Source organism: Chlamydotis macqueenii, chromosome W, assembly GCF_036417535.1.
Source record: "Chlamydotis macqueenii isolate bChlMac1 chromosome W, bChlMac1.mat, whole genome shotgun sequence".
Taxonomy (NCBI): domain Eukaryota; kingdom Metazoa; phylum Chordata; class Aves; order Otidiformes; family Otididae; genus Chlamydotis; species Chlamydotis macqueenii.
The window spans coordinates 13,601,288-13,621,043 of record NC_141592.1 but is presented as its reverse complement, the minus strand read 5'-3'; the positions used below and the strand labels follow the sequence as shown (position 1 = coordinate 13,621,043).

General features: G+C 45.8%; 1 protein-coding gene across 1 annotated transcript in view; it reads left to right on the top strand.

The window, feature by feature from the left end:
• Positions 1-16,015: 16,015 nt before the first annotated feature.
• LOC147596577 (SMAD family member 2-like) overlaps positions 16,016-19,756 on the top strand; it is a 44,317-nt gene continuing 40,576 nt past the window's right edge. Inside the window, exon 1 of the mRNA XM_086769657.1 lies at positions 16,016-16,291. Within this exon, the coding sequence (XP_086625783.1) occupies positions 16,056-16,291 (236 nt within the window). The 5' untranslated portion in view covers positions 16,016-16,055. The remainder of the gene's footprint in view (positions 16,292-19,756) is intronic.

Sequence of the window (19,756 nt, the reverse complement as noted above, 5' to 3'; positions counted from 1 at the left end):
GTACGTCACGTAGATGCTCACATACCCAAGAGTCGAGCCACTGAAGAACATCAAAACAACCAGCAAGTGGATCAGGCTGCTAAGATTAAAGTTTCCCAAGTGGACTTAGACTGGCAACACAGAGGTGAACTATTTCTAGCTCGGTGGGCCCATGACACCTCAGGTCATCAAGGAAGAGACGCAACATACAAATGGGCTCGTGATCGAGGGGTGGATTTAACCATGGACACTATTGCACAGGTTATCCACGACTGTGAGACATGCGCTGCAATTAAGCAAGCCAAGCGGCTAAAGCCTCTTTGGTATGGAGGACGATGGCTGAAATACAAATATGGAGAGGCCTGGCAGATTGATTACATCACACTCCCACAAACTCGCCAAGGCAAGCGCTATGTGCTTACAATGGTAGAAGCAACCACTGGGTGGCTAGAGACATATTCTGTACCCCATGCCACCGCCCGAAACACCATCTTGGGCCTTGAGAAGCAAGTTCTCTGGCGACATGGCACTCCAGACAGAATAGAGTCAGACAATGGGACTCATTTCCGAAACAACCTCATAGATACCTGGGCCAAAGAGCATGGCATTGAGTGGGTATATCACATCCCCTATCACGCACCAGCCTCTGGAAAGATTGAACGGTACAATGGACTGCTGAAAACTACACTGAAAGCAATGGGTGGTGGAACCTTCAAAAACTGGGACAAACATTTAGCAAAAGCCACTTGGTTAGTCAACACTCGGGGATCCATCAATCGAGCTGGCCCTGCCCAATCTGAACTTTTACATACTGTAGATGGTGATAAAGTTCCTGTGGTGCATGTAAGGAATATGTTGGGGAAAACAGTCTGGGTTATTCCTCCTCTGGGCAAAGGCAAACCCATTCGTGGGATTGCTTTCGCTCAAGGACCTGGATGTACTTGGTGGGTGATGCGGGAGGATGGGGAAGTCCGATGTGTACCTCAAGGAGATTTGATTCTAGGTGAAAACAGCCAATAATTTGAACTGTATATAATCATGTCTGTAGTTCTTTTATGTTCTATCAGAGGTAGTGCAGCAAGAATCACACTCAACAGTGAAGAACAAGCTTCGATGAAACCGAGCGATGTGCAGCAGTGATGGAGTCAGAACTGGCGACCAACAACTTCCTCGAGATCAACATCTTCAACTCGCAGACCATGGACGTGATACACCAGCCACGCCAGAGGTACCAGCTACGAGTTCCAGATGCAGTATGTAACAACTTCACACTACATACCATCTCTCCTGCCCTGAGAGACTGCTATCACAGATGGGGCCCAAAGTCATGGACTAAATTAACTCAACAGACTTTGGAGGGATAGCTCATAGATTGAGATAGTGATATCTGTGTGTATATCTATAAGCATGACGTAAATGGTATGGAATAAGGGGTGGATACTGTCCTGGTTTCAGCAGGGATGGAGTTAATTTTCTTCTCAGTAGCTGGTGTGTTTTGGATTTTGTGTGTGAAGAATGTTGATAAAAACATTCTGATGATACGAGTTGTTGTTAATGAGACCAAGGACACTGTCTGGCTTTCCAAGTCTCGTTAACGTGCAGATGCGGGAAGCTGGGCAAAAGACAGACAGAATAATTGATCCAAACTGGCCAAAGAGAGTATTCCATGCCATAAACGTCATGCTCAGTATATAAGTGGGGGTTGCCCATGGGAGGGGGCATCATTTTCAGTTATTCCTTTCCTTGTCGGGTATCCGTTTGGGCACCCTTGGCATCCTTTTCTTCTCTCTTGCTTGCTGGCATCATTCCCTCTACCTTGCTAGCTTGCTCTCCCCCTTTGCTTGCTGCTCGGTGTTGTTCCTGTGATCGCTGCTCAGGACGGGCTGCGTCGGTCATTCGGACATCGGGTGGTGAGAAATTGTACATTGTTCATTTTGTATATTTTGTAGATATTAATATCCTTATATCCTGTTAGCTTTGTAGTTTTTAGTATTTTCAGTAAACTGTTTTTATCTCAACCCACGAGTTTTCCTTTCTTCCCAATTTCTCTCCCCTGTCCCACTAGGTAGGGGCAGGGTGAATAAGAAACTGTGTGGTGATCCGGGCTAAACCACCACAGAATCATACAATGGTTTGGGTTGGAAGGGACCTTAAAGATCATATCATTCCAACCCCTCTGCAAGGAGCAGGGACATCTCCAACCAGATCAGGTTACTCAGAGCCCTGTCCAACCTGGCCTTGAGTGTTTCCAGGAACGGGGCATCCACCACCTCTCTGGGCAACCTGTTCCAGTGCCTCACCACCCTCACAGTAAGAATTTATTCCTTATTTCCAGTCTAAACCCACTTTCAGTTTAAAACCATTACCCCTTGTTCTGTCGTTACAGGCCCTGCTCAAAGGTTTCTCCCCATCTTTCCTGTAGGCCCCCTTTAGGTACTAGAAGGCTGCTATCAGGTCTCCCCGGAGCCTCCTCTTCTGCAGGCTGAACAGCCCCAACTCTCTCAGCCTGTCTTCATAAGAGAGGTGCTCCAGCCCTCTGATCATCTTCGTGGCCCTCCTCTGGAACCTCTCCAACTGGTCCACATCCTTCTTGTGTTATTTGTGGTGAGCTTGGGTGTTTGCTTAGGCGCTGGAATTCGGTGATATTACATCATTACCACACCATGGGTGGTTAAAGCTGTGAAGAGTCTATTGAAGGCAGTTGCTAGAATAAAAAGCAACCACAACATGAGGTGAAAACTGCTCTTAAGAGCCATTGAATGGGAGCGGGGCAGCCCCGAGGCTGGCGCAGGCTCCAGGGTGGCCTTATCTCAGCGTCACACCCTGGGGACCCTCTGGGATCACAGCAGTCCCACAGGGCCCGTCCTAGCCTGGAGCTGTACATGACAGCAGGAGACGAAGCCTCGGGCAGTTGAAATCTGTTTCGGGATGAGATCAAGCAAACGGGGCCGGGGGAGCAGGGCTGTGCCGCCCTCAGGCCATGGCTGTGGGGGATAGCGGGGCATCGTGCCTCCGAGGGGCCACCATGGCTCCCACACTGCACTGGCCCTCTGAAGGATGTGGTTTTGCCCTCCCTTGCATTTAAACTTCGATTTAGTTGGGGCTTTATTGGCCGCTCGAGGGCAAGCGACCCGGGGGTGTCCCTGTGCCGAGCCCGCCGCCGTCCCTGAGGTAATTTCTGGCGGGAAGGAGCGCACTATTTTTTCTCAGCTCCCACACGCCGCGGAAGGTTGCGGAAGGTTGCGGTAGGTTGCGGCAGCCAGTAACGCAGCCCCCTCCCGCTACCAGTGCGGCTGCGCGCCTGCGAGTCACTCAAACCTCTGCTCCGCTTCGCCTTTCCCGATCAACCGCCCCTAGCGGGCGCGTGGAGCCAAGAGTGACAGCGGCGCGGCCAATGAGCGGCGCCACCCCGCCCCCGCCGCGCGGGGCACGCAAGCACCGCCCACTCTGCTTCATCTCCCTTCGCCTCGCGTCTTATTTTTTTTTTATTTCTCTCCCCCCTCCCTTTTTTTTTTCCGCCGCGGGTACTCGATTGGCGAATGGAGCCGCCAATCGATGGCGCGGGCCGAGCCTCCACTCCCATCGCCCAATCCGCTCTCGTCATTTCTCAAGTGACGGGCAGCCTAACTAATGAGTTGCCTCTCCGCCTAATCGCCGGGAGGCGGGACACGGCGGCAGCCAATGGGCGCGGGGAGGGCGGGAGCGCAGGGGGGAAAGGCAGCGCTGAGGGAGGTGGGAGGCCGTGCAGCTCGCTGAGGAAGAGGTTGGTCTCGGCGTGGTTTCAACGGGCGGCCCCGGGCTCTGCCGCGGGAAGGGGGGAAGCCGTGAAGCCTCCCCTCGGGAGGGGATTCGTCCGCCGGCTGTGTTCGGTCTCGGTCGGGAAGGGGCGCTTCCCCACGCCCTACTCCCTCTTTGTTGTAGTGGGACGCGGTCGGCGATGGGGCACGGGCGGGCCTGGGGGGCCGCCTGTCTCCGCCGCCGCTCACTGGGACTGCGTAAGGAGAAGTGGGGCGGGAGGTCGGTGTCATGCCTTCCCTCCCCTCTGTCGCCTGCGCGTCGGAATAGCCTTCGCCGCGGGGTGAGGGAGAGTGGGAAGGGCCGGCTTATGCTTCCTTGTGTGTGTATGGGGGGGAGGGCAAAAAAAAAATCCCGAAGCTTAGCTTCTCCCCATCCCTCTTTGCCCGGTGTTTTTGTTTGGTTTGTTTTTTTTTTTTGGTGTAGGTTTTTTTTTGTTTCGGTTTTTTTTTGTTTTGTTTTGGATTTTTTTTTTTTTTTTTTTGCTTTCTTTTATTTTCCTTCCCCCCCTATTGTAGAGATCAGGTGTGTGAAAACTTCGTGCCGGGGTGGTGGAGTAAGTTCGGAGCAAGTTGTAAAGAAGTTTTTAGGCTTTGCTTCAGCTGGTGGCCTTTTGTCTGTCCCTCTCCTAATCCAGAGCCATGGATGTGAAATACACACTGTCTATGTGAGATATGTACATATGAACTTTGAGATCAGTGGCTGTCTTCGTGGTGCTGGTTTTAATGCTGTAGCTGTCTATGCATCGTCAGATGTAAACAAACATAATCTGTTAAGTGTTTCATCTACCTTAGATAAGCACAGGGGAGAAGTTGTGTGGGGATAAATGCAAGTAGTTGGTGTTGCTGCAGAGTTCCTATTTGTAGCTGTTATGTAGGGAGTGGAGGGGAAGAGAAAAAGTGTGATGCAGTACAGTCTTTTAGTCTTCACTCTGTGAAAATAAAATAAGGGGGGGGGGGAAGGTGGGTGAGTGAAGAGCCCTCGTGATAGTCTTGGAGAGCTGTTGAATTGAACAGCTGGGATTCAGGCTGCAGCCTAGTCTCGTGTCCTTTTGGTTGTCTGTCACAATTCTTGATTTAAAAAAAAACCAAACAAACAAACCTGAATGTGTATGTTGTGCTCTTTTCAAATACTTAACAAACAAGTGTATAACATTAAGAAAAAGTTTTGCTTACTGGATTTACCAAATAAGTATTTCTGAAAATGCTGCTGGTGAATGCTACAGCCTGTGTATGTTGGATGTAGAACTTGTGTTATCGCAGTTCATGGTTATAAACGAGTTGGATTCCATCTGTAGCAAGAAGTTTATAATGTCAGCTTATTAGGAGACTGCACATAACAGGAGGTTTGTCTTTTCTTAAGTCTTCCTCTCTTAGCCTGGAGAGCTGTATTTTTCAGACTGATTCATGACATTATTTCTGTGGGGGCTGGACTGTGTAGTGAGAGACTGATTAGTCTTTGTTCTGTTCTCCAGACTTAAAAATAAAACCCAAAAACACACCACAAAAAAACTCTCCACTCTTGTTGTTAAGGTGAAAGGCTTCTCTTAGCAGAACAAGGTTGCTGTTTAGACTCTTCTATCTATGCTTTATTGCAGTGTTGGAGCTTGTGTAGTATGTGAATAGTTGTTTTTTTTTTTTTTTTTAAACGTATGTATGCGTTTGTTCTGAGGTGTAGCTTTAAAACTTCAGTGTTTACAAACTGTAGTGAATTAAAGGGGAATGAGAATGTAAGTAAAGGGGAGATGTTTGAAGTCCCTTCCCCCCCATTTGCTTAGCACTATTATAATGAAAAATAAGATAAATTACAAATGCCTTTAAAAAGAAGAAGGAGAGGATCTCATTTAAGGTGGCTTAAACTTAAAGATGACTATAAGCACATATTTAACAACATACTGGGCTGTTTAATAGAGTAACTTGATAGTTGATTGTTGTTCTGCAATTGTGTGGGTCAGACTTGGACTACATTGACAGACACAAAAGTGTCTGAAGACCCAGTGCTCTTTATGGAAGATGCTGGGCATGTGTAATAAAATAAAAATAAAGTAAGGAAAGTTGACAAATATTTCTCTAAGATTTTATTTATTTTATTTTATTTATTTTAAAAATGTTAGTCAAAACAAATGAGGTGAGAAGGGCTTAAACTGCTGTGGTTTGGAGTGCTTATTCCATGCTTTTGTGGTGCTATTAAAGCCTTTTACTTTTAAGGAGTAATACTGTGAGGTTGTTCATAATACTAGGTACATTGAAGAAGTACAGAGGTGGATTGGCCCACTGCAGTTATGGTAATTTTCCTCTCTTGTAATTCTAGGAGAGTTGCTAAAATATATCAATCTCAGTAGTAGTTTAATCAAAGGTCAGTAAAATTAACATTTTCTTCTTTTTTCTCATGTCTCCAGTTGCATGCAATTTTAGTGTCTAGGAATACATGTGTTAGTACAGCTAATATAGCTTTTCATTATTACATTTGTCTGTAATTTGTATGTTCCAGACATTCAGGAAAGGAAAATATCACTTGAAGATTTTAGTCTGTGTTCTGGGTTTATTTAGTGAGGGGAGCCTAAGGTGGTAGCTTCTGTAGGAAACTGCTAGAAGTCACTCCCCTTTGTTCAGTGGACTCGGCCGGGCCTAGGGCGGACCTGCTGCTGCCCAAGGCTGAGCCAATTGGTAGCAGAATGTTCTGTGATAACGCCTCTGCGATAATGTATTTAAGAAGAGGAAAACGGGGGGGGGGGGGGGGGGGGGGAGAGAAGATGTGAAGTAGCTGAGCAGGGGCAGAGAGGGGGAGGTGTGAGCCTTGTGGGCCTTGCAGGCCTTGCCCTCTGGCCTCCCACTGGGCCCAACTCTGCCCAGCCTGGCTACAAGAAGTGGAAGAGGAGATGTGAATGAGATGTGAAGAGAACCTGAGAGGTGTCTGCCTGCCTGTTGTGAAGAATTTTTCTAGTGAGAGGAATGGCTGCAGATGCCAAGGTCAGTGGAGGAGGGGGAGGAGTAATGCGGCTCCTGGCCAAGATTCCCCTGCAGCCTGTGGTTACTACCGTGGTGGAGCAGGCTGTGCCCCTGCAGCCCATGGAGGTCCACAGAGGGGCAGGTGGATGCCTGAAGGAGGCTGTGGCCCGTGGAGGGCCTGCTGGGGCAGCTGTTCTGGAGGGACTGCACCCCATGGAAGAGATGACCCACGCCGGAGCAGTTTCACGAAGGACTTTGGCCCTTGGGAGGGACCCCACGCTGGAGCAGGGGAGGAATGTGAGGAGTTCTTCCCCTGATGAGGAAGCAGGGGCATGAAACAATGCGTGATGAACTGACCATAACCCCCATTCCCTTTTTCCCCCCTGTGCCGCTTGGGAGGGGCAAGGTAGTAGAGATAATGTTAAGCCTGGGAAGAGGGTGGGGGGAGGTTATCTTGTTCCCTGTCTCATTCTCCTGCTTTGATTTTTAGTAGTAAAGGAATAGTTTTCCCCAAGTCGAGTCTGTTTTGCCCGTGACAGTAACTTTAAGGATTTTCTCCCCGTCCTTATCTCAAACCTTGAGCTGTTTTTCCTTATATCATCTCTCCCTATTCTCTCGGAGGGTGGGGGGAGCAAGAGAGAGACTGTGTAGTCTGGTCCCGATCAGGGCTGAACTATGACAGTCTGCTAGCATGCTGCCTGTGAGGTTTTCTTCATCTTTTATGCTTAGCTGTGATCCCAGCAATAGCTTAATATTTAGTACTTGTTCCAGAGAACCACAGTAGAGTGGAATAATAGCAGATGTGACTCAAACTGACTTTAGGAGTTGCCAACTATAGAAACATGTGCATCAGGAGGCAGAGATACTATGGGGGCAGAGATAAAACAAATACCACCAAAGCTAGGCAATTTGTAAATTTTTCCAGTATTAATCTGTTGGGAGTAACAGCACATGCTCCCTGTGTTCCAGCAATCTGAAAAAAAAAAAAACCTCGTACCTTTCTGGGCCACAGAGTGAATACTCCTTGAGTATTCAAAGCTGCAGTTTTAAGGTACGATCCGGAGAACGTGGAAAGGGATAAAATAGTGGAAGTTTTTTTGCTCTGTATTTCACTGCTACCTTGGTACTAATAGCTCAACTATATTTGAGCTCAGAAAGGGGTCTTGAAAACCTCACTGCGATTACTTGGAGTCCCAATAAGTTGATATGTTATAGTGGGAATCATACACAGGAAGGTAAAAGAACTGATTTGGGCTGTGACGTTGGACTTCGGTAAAAGAGTGAACAAAGGGGAGGCAGTACAAAGAATAAGTGATGGCAAAGCATATGTAAGGTCCTTAAAAGCAAAGGCTGTAAATGAATAATCAGGTTTTGGAGATGATTGACTGTAGAGTACAATGAAATCACAGGAACTGTATCGCAAGGAAGAAGGGATGTTATATATTTGGCATGTATTTAATCTGTGGCCATTTAGCAATGTGGAAATATTTCTTGCAGTGTTGGCGAAGATTGCTTTCTGGGTGTGTTTGGGGAAAAAGCATTTTATATTTTTTTTTTCTTGTGGATGAAGAAAGCATACAATGAAAAAGACTAGAGGACTGTTTAGCAAGAAGCTGGTGTCAACAGCAACAGTGTAAAAGAGAATTCTTTAGGAGTGGAGATAAAAACTCTTTATCACTATATCAATTTGAAGGCAGAAGTTACAGGTGATGAACTGAAATGGAATTGCTGGTCAAAAAAGAGCTGCGGCAATGACTCCTAAATGCATTCGTATAAACATGGTATCTGAGACTGAGGTAGAGACAGAACCCAACACAAATGCAGGACTCCTCACTTTTATTTGAGCTCCTGCCAGATATTCAGCAGCAGACATGTGCTGTCCACCTTTGATCTCCAAATTCCTCATGAGGTGTAGATTTCTCTCTGTACTTTTAATTTCAATTGTAATGTTGAGACCTTTAGGGTAATATGACCAAGAAGATAACCATAGACTGATAGGATTTTTCTGTGGTAAAGGGAATAGGTAGGAATGTAGCCTTTAATTTCCTGCTGTAACAATTCAAGATGCTGAAGAGTTATGAGGAGAACAGGCTACATAAAACAGCCAGGTTTGTGTGCTTTCCTTGAGTAGCATATCCTTTTGCCACCTTTGGAGACAGAGCACTAAGCTAGATGCACCACTCTTCTGACCCAGTAGGGTATTTCTTATTTTTTGCTTTTTTTTTTATTACATAATTTGCGTTTATCCAGATTGCTCAGAGTTCGACCAAACCATGCCTTGCACTTTGCAGTACCTCCTCTAGGCTTGGAGCAGAGTACCACTTGTCAGTAAATTAAACTGGCTGAAATACTCTCCTATGAGTACTCATCACAATTGACTGAATGAAGTCTTGTCCTACTTGTGTCACGTTCTTTCTGCTCAGCCCTTAAAAGATATGGGGCCACTACTGGAATAACTTAGTGAAATTCTTATTGATACTCCTGGCAAGTCCCTGACATGGCAAAACAATGGCTAGAAAGAAGTTAATTAAGCCTCCCAGACTCTTAGTCTGCAACTGTGGTGCATGTTGTTTGTTTTTTTTTTTTTCCTTATTTTCTTAAATAGCTGCTAAACTGCAATAGTAATTGTAATACAGGGCTTTTAAAGCATGTGCCTTTGTCTTTTGTTGGGGTGTGTGTTTTGTGGTTTTTTTTTTTTTAAAAGCTAATTTTCACAGGGGTAGCAGATCTACCTGTGTTTCTGCAGAACTGTATGAGCAAACATCTGTAAGGGAACTGGTTAAAACTAAGCATGATATCTGAAAAGTTCTGGTTAGGTCTGAGCTGACAGTCTTTTGGAAATAGGAATACTCTGGTTTTGTTTAGTGAGGGGGGGGCCTAAGGTGGTAGCTTCTGTAGGAAACTGCTGGGCCTAGGGTCGACCTGCTGCTGGCCAAGGCTGAGCCAATTGGTAGCAGAATGTTCTGTGATAATGCCTCAGTGATAACATATATATAAAAAGGAGAAAAGGAAAGTAGAGAACATGTGAATCAGCTGAGCAGGAACAGAGAGGGGGAGGCAGGAGCCTTGTGGGCCTTGCAGTCCTCACCCTCTGGCCTCCTGCCAGGCAGCTGACTGGGCCCAACTTGGCCCAGCCCATCCGCAAGAAGCGGAGAGGAGATGAGATGTGAAAAGATCTTGAGAGGCATCTGCCAGCCTGTTGTGAAGAACTTTTCTAGTGAGAGGAATGGCTGCAAATGCCAAGGTCAGTGAAGGAGGAGGGGGAGGAGTAATGCGGCTCCTGGCCAAGATTCCCCTGCAGCCTGTGGTGACGACCATGGTGGAGCAGGTTGTCCCCCTGCAGCCCATGGAGGTCCATGGAGGGGCAGAGATCCACCTGCAGCCCGTGGAGGACCCCATATTGGGGGAGGTGGATGCCTGAAGGAGGCTGTGGCCTGTGGAGGGCCTGCTGGGACAGCTGTTCTGGAGAGACTGCACCCCGTGGAAGAGATGACCCACGCCGGAGCAGTTTCTCGAAGGACTGTGTCCCATGGGTGGGACCCCACAACAGAGCAGGGGAGGAATGTGAGGAGTTCTTCCCCCGACCATGAAGCAGTGGCATGAAACAATGTGTGATGAACTGACTGCAACCCCCATTCCCTCTTCCCCCCTGTGCTGCTCAGGAGAGGAAGGTAGTAGAGCCTGGGAAGAGGGAGGGGTGGGGGGAGGTTATCTTGTTCCCTGTCTCATTCTACTGCTACTTGGAAGAAACTAGGTGTTGGGATTTGTTGTAAGCCATTATACTGTATTTGCTTTCCATTGCTGTTTTGTTTTCTTCTGTTATTGCTGTTAAATTTATCTTTTTGTTCCATCTCAACCCATGTGTTTTTGCTGGGGTTTTCTTGTTTGTTTGGGGTTTTTTGTTTACCAATTCTCCCTTTTGTCCCACTGGAGGGTGGAGGGAGTGAGAGACTGTGTAGTCTGGTCCTGATTGGGCCTGAACTATGACAGGGAAAATTTTTTTTTCTGCATCTTGATTATGTCAAAATAGTATGAGAGTTCAAATATAAAGAAAAACTGAAATGTATGGGATTTCTAAATTCTTTCCAGCTGCAAGACTTAAATCACTCCATGTGCATTTGAAGCAGAAGGGCCAATCTTAGTTGAGAAAAGCACCAGAGTATGGAAAATGATATATAGATCAGGGCAGTATTCTCTCCCTTAAGACATAACATAATCTCATCATAAGGGATATTGCAAAGCTGAAAAATTATATAAAAGTATTGAGAATGGTTAGAGGGCCTGGAAGAAGAGCAAATTGACATTGGTGGGAAATGAGATCCTACTGAAGTGCGTATTTTAGAAGGCTGACAATCAAAGGAGTATTCTGGAGCATTGAATGGTGTCAAACTTGAAACTAAAGAACAGGGAATATGTGTGTTATGTGTCAGTGAGCTCCATAAACTGGAGAAGAATTGATGTGTGGATAAGCAATGATACTGGTACTTGGTTGCCTACATCTGTCGGTGTCAAATTTAGTATTCAGATATTACACCATCAATTGCTAGTGTTTAAAATATAATCTTTACAGAAAAAGAGGTTGTCTTCTTTGGTTTGGCCTTTCAGAATTTCTTGTGTATGCCTCTGAAGCGTCTAATGTTTGTCCTGCTCAAAAGTTCAAGTCTTTTATAAAGCTCTTGGTGATGGCTGTTCTGTTTCAGAAATCTGTAACTCAGCTGACATGAGTTTGAATACTTAGAGTACTGTGGGTGAGCTGGTGCAACTTCTCTTTCCAGTTAAGAACTAACTTGGCAAAAAAAAAACCAACAACCCAAACAATTAGATGAGGCTTTACTTGGGTTATCTTTGTGGAGAGGTATTAGCACTGGTGCTGAGGTGGTGGTGGTGCCACAGGAAAGGAAGGAAGGAGACCTGAGCTTTCTACAGCAGGAAGCTGTTGTATTGGTTTGGCTCCCTATGAAACCATATGCTGAGTGTCCTAGTGTTGTAGTTCAGCCCTGACCGGGACCAGACTACACAGTCTCTCTCTTACTTCCCCCACCCTCCAAGAGAATAGGGAGAGATAATATAAGGAAAAAAAGCTCAAGGTTTGAGATCAGGACAGGGAGAAATCCTTAAAGTTACCGTTACGGGCAAAACAGACTCGACTTGGGGAAAACTATTCATTTATTACTACAAACAGCAGGAGAATGAGACAGGGAATGAGAACCTCCCCTCACCCCTCCCTCTTCCCAGGCTTAACATTATCTCTACTACCTTCTTTCCCCCCCCAGCTGCTTCTTCGTTTGGGAAAGAACTCTTCGCATTCCTCCCCTGCTCTTTCGTGGGGTCCCTCCCATGGGCCACAGTCCTTTGTGAAACTGCTCCGGTGTGAGTAACTTCTTCCATGGAGTGCAGTCCCTCCAGAACAGCTGCCCCAGTGGGCCCTCCATGGGCCACAGCCTCCTTCAGGCCTCCACCTGCTCTGGTGTGGGGTCCTCCACAGGCTGCAGGTGGATCTCTGCTCCTCCATGGACCTCCATGGGCTGCAGGGGGACAACCTGCTCCACCATGGTCGTCACCACAGGCTGCAGGGGAATCTTGGCCAGGAGCTGCATTACTCCTCCCCCTCCTTCTGAACTGACCTTGGCGTCTGCAGCCGTTCCTCACAACAGGCTGGCAGATGTCTCTCAGGATCTTTTTCACATCTTATTCACTTCTCATCTCCTCTCCACTTCCTGCAGCCAGGCTGGGCTCAGTTGGGCCCAGTCAGCTGCCTGGGGGGAGGCCAGAGGGTGAGGCCTGCAAGGCCCATAAGGCTCCTGCCTCCTCCTCTCTACCTCTACTCAGCTGCTTCACATCTTCTTTTTTTTTTTTTTTTCCTCTCTTCTGTTTTCCCCTTCTTAAATACGTTATCACAGAGGCGTTATCAGGGAACATTCTGCTACCAATTGGCTCGGCCTTGGCCAGCAGCAGGTCCGCCCTAGGCCCGGCCGAGTCCACTGAACAAAGGGGAGTGACTTCTAGCAGTTTCCTACAGAAGCTACCACCTTAGCTCCCCCCCTTACCCAACAAAACCAGAACACCTAGTCAGTGTTTAATTTTGAAAATGTTGAATATTAAGTTTATTGTTCTTGTTTGCTGCAGCCAGGGCTCCAGTACAATGCTTTTGCAGGCTGCAAAACTTGCAATCTGAAATATTGGGGACAGTTCTGTTAAAATTTAATCTTATTGAAAGACTGGAGGTTCTTTTCATATTAGTCTTGTGTGAAAACAAATGCTTTGACTTTTTACCAAGGCCTCTACTGACAGGACAAGGGACAATGGCTTTAAACTGAAAGAGTAGATTGGATGTAAGGAAGAAATATTTTGACGAGGTTAGTGAGGCACTTGAACAGGGTGCCCAGAGAAGTTGTGGATGTCCCGTCATTGGAAGTGCTGAAAGTCAGGTTGGACAGGGCTTTGAGCAGCCTGATCTGAGTGAAAGATGTCCCTGCCCACGGCAGGGGGTTGGACTAAATGACTTCTAAAGGTCCCTTCCAACCTATTCTATGATTCTGTTATTTAGGATAGATTATCTTGAATCACTTGTATAGTTTCCATTGTTAATATTGAGTCCCTGTTAATTGGAACCTCTGGCTCCTTGACCCCAGAAAACTACAGTTCTTGCTTCAGTCACATTTTTAGGTGCTCTCAGGCTGGTTTATAGGAGTCTAATTTAGTTGAAACTGAAGTGTTATTACTACTGAATGTTCTGTTTTCTAGAAGGTGAAAACTTGTGATTTAAAGTTACCTGTAGAATATAATCTAGTGCTTGACTGGTCCTCACTGAAACCACAAAGACATGACAAGGCATAAAGTAGCATGAATACTGTATTGTGAAGTATCCCAAATCAACCATGGTGTTTTGCAGATGGGAAATATCAATCAGATGAAGTTGTTCTATTTTGGATAGAAGTGAGGCATGTACCTGTACAGGATGGAGAGGCATGTAAGCTGCCTTGAAAGGTCCAATCAAGTAGCCTGAAGGTAGTGTTAGCTCTTAAATAAAATGTATTTTCAGCTCACTGAACTAATTTATACAGCTTAGAAATAAGGTAACTATCTGGAGTTCAAATACCCATTTGCTGCCTAGAAATAAGATTGGTTTTGACTTAATGGTCCTATGAATACAAGTAGGACATTAATGTCCTTAAGCAATTTCTACCTGAAATAATACTATTGATCTGGGGCTTATGTTGTAGTACCTAAAACTAGCCTAATTGAAGCTGGAAAAACAAGGTGTGTTTTCTAAATGGCTATTGTTAATCTTAAATCATTTGGAGTGCAAATTGCAGTGAATGCTTGTTGTAGTTCAGCCCCAATTGGGACCAGACTATGCAGTCTCTCTCTCACTCCCCCCACCCTCCAAGAGAATAGGGAGAGATAATATAAGGAAAAAAGGCTCAAGGTTTGAAACAAGGACAAGGAGAAATCCTTAAAGTTACCATTATGGGCAAAAGAGACTCAACTTGGGGAAAACTATTCATTTATTATTAAAATCAAAGCAGGATAATGAGATGGAGAACAAGATAACCTCCCCCCACCCCTCCCTCTTCCCAAGCTTAACATTATCTCTACTACCTTCCCCTCCCGAGCGGCACGGGGGGGAAGAGGGAATGGGGGTCACGGTCAGTTCATCACACACTGTTTTATGCTGCTGTGTCATCATCAGGGGAAGAACTCCTCACATTCCTCCCCTGCTCCGTTGTGGGGGTCCCTCACACAGGCCACAGTCCTTTGTGAAACTGCTCTGGCGTGGGTCATCTCTTCCACGGGGTGCAGTCCCTCCAGAACAGCTGCCCCTGTGGGCCCTCCACAGGCCACAGCCTCCTTCAGGCATCCGCCTTCCCTGGTGTGGGGTCCTCCGTGTGCTGCAGGTGGATCTCTGCCCCTCCATGGACCTCCATGGGCTGCAGGGGGACAGCCTGCTCCACCATGGTCATCACCACAGGCTGCAGGGCAATCTTGGCCAGGAGCCGCGTTACTCCTCCCCCTCCTTCTGAACTGACCTTGGTGTCTGCAGCCGTTCCTCACAACAGGCTGGCAGATGCCTCTCAGGATCCTTTTTACATCTTATTCACTTCTCATCTCCTCTCCACTTCTTGCAGCCGGGCCGGGCCGAGTTGGGCCCAGTCGGCTGCCCGGCGGGAGGCCAGAGGGTGAGGCCTGCAAGGCCCATGAGGCTCGCGCCTCCCCCTCTCTGCCCCCCGCTCAGCTGCTTCACATCTTCTCCTCCTCTTTTTCCTGTTTTCCCCTACTTAAATACGTTATCGCAGAGGCGTTATCACAGAACATTCTGCTACCAATTGGCTCAGCCTTGGCCAGCAGTGGGTCTGCCCTAGGCCTGGCCAAGTCCACTAAACAAAGGGAGCAACTTCTAGCAGTTTCCTACAGAAGCTACCGCCTTGGGCCCCCCCTCACTTAACAAAACCAGAACAATGCTAAACATAGTCCAAGTTTCAGCATCCCTTCTAATCTTTCGTTTTATAAAAACACCCTGATCAGGCTGTTGATACAAAATGAAAGGCTATCAAAATTGAGCAGTCAAACTGTCTTTTCAGGTGCCTGCAAGCTAAGATTTTAAATATCCTTTAATGACTTTTGAAAGACTTGATTTTAAGTACTGTCAGTTGAGAAGACTTATTATCTGTAGGCCATTCAACTCTAGATTGAAAGATGGGAATAAGCTTATTACCAAACTTATGAGTGAAGTTCAAATTGGTGTCCCCAGTGAGGCAAAAATTAGTGGTTCTTTTAAAACATGACAGACAGCCATTTCGTAAGTCTTCTCTCATTTTGTTTGTCTGGAAGACTTCTATCAAGCTGTAATGACTAAATGACTTTCCAAATGCAGCTTTGCTTGCTAAATTAATTTGGAGGTGGGCAGAATGTGCATATATGTATGCAATTTGTCAGTCACTTGTGGAAAAAAATTAATGACTAAAACCAGCCAGCCTAGGTGCAAAGCTAGACTCAAGTCAACTTCTATATTTTCTGAAGCTGACTTGAGGAAAAATTAAATGTTTGATGCAACAGTAACCGTAATCTGCGGTAACTGTTGAAGAGTCTGCAGCAAAGTTGCTTTTGAACTTTGAAGTACCTAACTATAATGCCAACTACTTCTGAACTATGATATGACTTGTTTTGGGATGCAGTGTCCTATAGCATTTGATAATGCAAGGTCCTAAGCAAGGTATTTGTTTTATGTGAAACCTCAGTGCTAATGTCTGTTTTGGTTTGTGTTTTTAGGGATCAGACGGGAATCTGAATCTCTAACTTATTGCTTGCTGAGTGTTCTGTCTGGTGAAAGTCATGTCATCCATATTGCCATTCACTCCACCGGTTGTGAAGAGACTTCTGGGGTGGAAAAAATCTGCTGGTGGCTCTGGAGGGGCTGGTGGTGGTGAGCAGAATGGTCAGGAGGAAAAGTGGTGTGAAAAAGCAGTGAAAAGCTTGGTTAAGAAGCTAAAGAAGACAGGACAGCTGGATGAGCTTGAGAAGGCAATTACCACTCAGAATTGCAATACAAAATGTGTGACAATACCAAGGTAAGTGCTGTTGTGTTTGAAGTTGTTACACCCACTTAAGAAATGACTAAATGAATGTTTAGGCTATCCTGTGAACAAATGACTAAAATCAGTTGCATGCTTTGATTCTTTAAAAATTCTTTAAAACTTATTTTGGTTTTATATAGTACTTGCTTACAACTGAATTACATGCTTTGTAAAGTCACAATTTCTAATAATGTTACATTTCAGTTTTCATTACTAGGTAGGTTCCAATTTGTATGTATTATGGTGGTGCCTAGCACAGCTCTGAGTTTGTAGCACTGCCCTATGCTTTTATTTAATAACTCTCCCTGTAATTGGAGGGGCGTGCTTGAACCTACACTTCAACTTAAAAAAGACTAGTTTTTCCCTGGTCAATACTTCAGTCATCTAATTATTGTATCCAGTAGTTTCATTTAAGTTGTAGAAGCTGCATCCATTCTTCCTTTTGAAGGAAAATTTTATCTTTGGAGGCAGGTTGTCTGAAGACAACCTGGGCCCTTGCGGCCTAGAAGGCCAACCGCATCCTGGGCTGCATCAAGAGGAGCGTGGCCAGCAGGTCGAGGGAGGTGATTCTGCCCCTCTACTCTGCCCTGGTGAGACCCCACCTGGAGTACTGTGTCTAGTTCTGGAGCCCCCAGCACAAGAAGGACATGGACCAGTTGGAGAAGGTCCAGAGGAGGGCCACAAAGATGATAAAAGGGCTGGAGCACCCCTCTTATGAGGACAGGCTGAGAGAGTTGGGGCTGTTCAGCCTGGAGAAGAGGAGGCTCCAGGGAGACCTGATAGCGGTCTTCCAGTACCTCAAGGGGGCCTACAAGAAAGATGGGGAGAAGCTGTTCAGTAGGGCCTGTTGTGATAGAACAAGGGGTAATGGGTTTAAATTAGAAGGAGGTAGGTTTAGATTAGATATTAGAAGAAAAATTTTTTACAATGAGAGTTGTAGAGCACTGGAACAGGTTGCCCAGAGAGGTGGTGGATGCCCCATCCCTGGAATCATTCAAGGCCAGGCTGGATGAGGCTCTGAGCAACCTGATCTAGTCAGGGATGTCCCTGCTTCTTGCAGGGGGGTTGGACTAGATGACCTTTGAAGGTCCCTTCCAACTCTAACTATTCTATGATTCTAAGTTTATTTACTGTAATTATTATTTGTTATTGGTTAATGAAAGTGCTTTTTATTTGATTACTTGGAGTACTTCTAGAACTGCTCTTCTGCTCTTGATATGTATATACATTTAGGTGAATGACTTGCATTCTACCCCTTTGACTTTCTCAACTTAATTCATAGCACCTGCTGTGTGAGAGGTGAGGGTTGTGTTTAAGTATAATGCAGTCTGCTCTTGATTTGTGTTGTACAGAATTCCCATTAAGGTGTATGTGTAAGCTCATTATGTGTGACATGAGTATCAAATCACTTCACAGGTATGTTTTTCTATGGAAAAAGTTAGAGATCTGGTGGCACAGGAATATTTTGGGCACTTAGCTCCTTGACACTTAAAATAACTTCTAAGAAAAAAGAACTGCATCTGGTTTATGAGCTTAACTTTTTTTGTATTAGCAGACTCATCCCAGCTGCTCTTAAACTTTTTATTAATCATAGCGCAAACTGATTTGACTGGTATCAGTAACGATTTCCATATATCAAATGTGTTATAGCTGTTACCCGATAATTTTAGCATTCTTTTAAATTTGACACAGCTTCTGGGAAACTTGTGAGTATGCTCTGAATGAACGAATGACTGCTTTTAATTCTGTTCTTTTCTATTCACATTTTATTTCTAATGCTGCCCTCTGCTTGTATTTTCTGCCCTAGAGCAGTCTCAATTCTCTGGGTTTTTTTTCTGCTTTCTTCCTTTTGCCAGCTGGAAAACAATTGGGAAAAAAAAAAATTAAGTTGTGTTGTCTTAGCATATATAAGTAGACTAAGATTGGAGCCTGTAAGAATATATATTTCTTGACTTGATGTGAGGTGAGTCTATGTATTTAGATCTTTACCATGGCAAAGACAAAATGCTTGATTGGAAGGTATTTCAAATGACAGAAGCTAAATATGCCATACATGGATACACATTTTATATCAAGTGAATCCAACTTCTAGAGCTTTAAAACTTCCTAGAGCTCTACTGCAGGGGTACTGGGGCAGTAAATATTGCTACTTCAGAAGAACGGTTGTCTAAATTTAAATTTTGAAGATGATGTTAGATAAAAACAGTATGCAAATTTATCATTGTTTTCCTAGTCTATTTGTCTGTAATCAAGTATCTTTTCCTGCTTGCATGACCTCTTGTGTTAAAGTAGACATACTAAATAAATTTATAAAACAGTATATAAAGCTCTGTTATACTTTGTGTAGCCTCCATGTTGTGACCAGTAGTTCATGCTGGACTTCTATGTACTGTTCTTGTCTATCCTCCTGTCAGCTGTTAAAAGGACTGGACCTAGGCTTTGCTTTTCTTCACTACCTTAGGAGTTAAGCTGGTAGTTAGAGAGCTCCTCAAGTGGTGTTGGCTATTATACAAGGCTTAATTTGAAACTAAGAAATGGCTTTGGTATTAAGGGGTGAGATGATATCAGGGTTACCAGCAGCACTATACAGAACTCTTCTTTTATAGTTGGCTTTTGGACTGTTGGTATTTCACTTAAACACAGTAGTCTGGGTTCCCAAGAAAGAACAAATATCAACTTGTTACTGTAATGACTTGAGATTCTTGTTCTTGCTTTTAGTAAGTATTACAGTTTTATTGGGGGGGGGGGGTGGCTAAGGTGGTAGCTTCTGTAGGAAACTGCTAGAAGTCACTCCCCTTTGTTCAGGGGACTCGGCTGGGCCTAGGGTGGACCCACTGCTGGCCAAGGCTGAGCCAATTGCTAGCAGAATGTTCTGTGATAACACCTCTGCGATAATGTATTTAAGAAGGGGGAAAACAGGAAAAAGAGAGACTATGTGAAGATGCTGAGTGGGGGTGGGGGGGGGGGAGGTGTGAGCCTTGTGGGCCTCACCCTCTGGCCTCCCACCAGGTGGCTGACTGAGCCTGACTTGGCCCAGCCCAGCTGCAAGAAGTGGAGAGAGGAGATGTGAAGAGAACCTGAGAGGTGTCTGCCTGCCTGTTGTGAAGAATATCTTGTGAGAGGAATGGCTGCAGATGCCAGGGTCAGTGAAGAAGGAGGGGGAGGAGTAATGCTGCTCCTGGCCAAGATTCCCCTGCAGCCTGTGGTGATGACCATGGTGAGGCAGGTTGTCCTCATGGAGGAGCAGAGATCCACCTGCATCCTGTGGAGGACCCCATGCTGGGGCAGGTGGATGCCTGAAGGAGGCTGTGGCCCATGGAGGGCCTGCTGGAGCAGCTGTTCTGGAGGGACTGCACCCCGTGGAAGAGATGACCCATGCTGGAGCAGTTTCACGAAGGACTGTGGCCCATGGGAGGGACCCCACAACAGAGCAGGGGAGGAATGTGAGGAGTTCTTCCC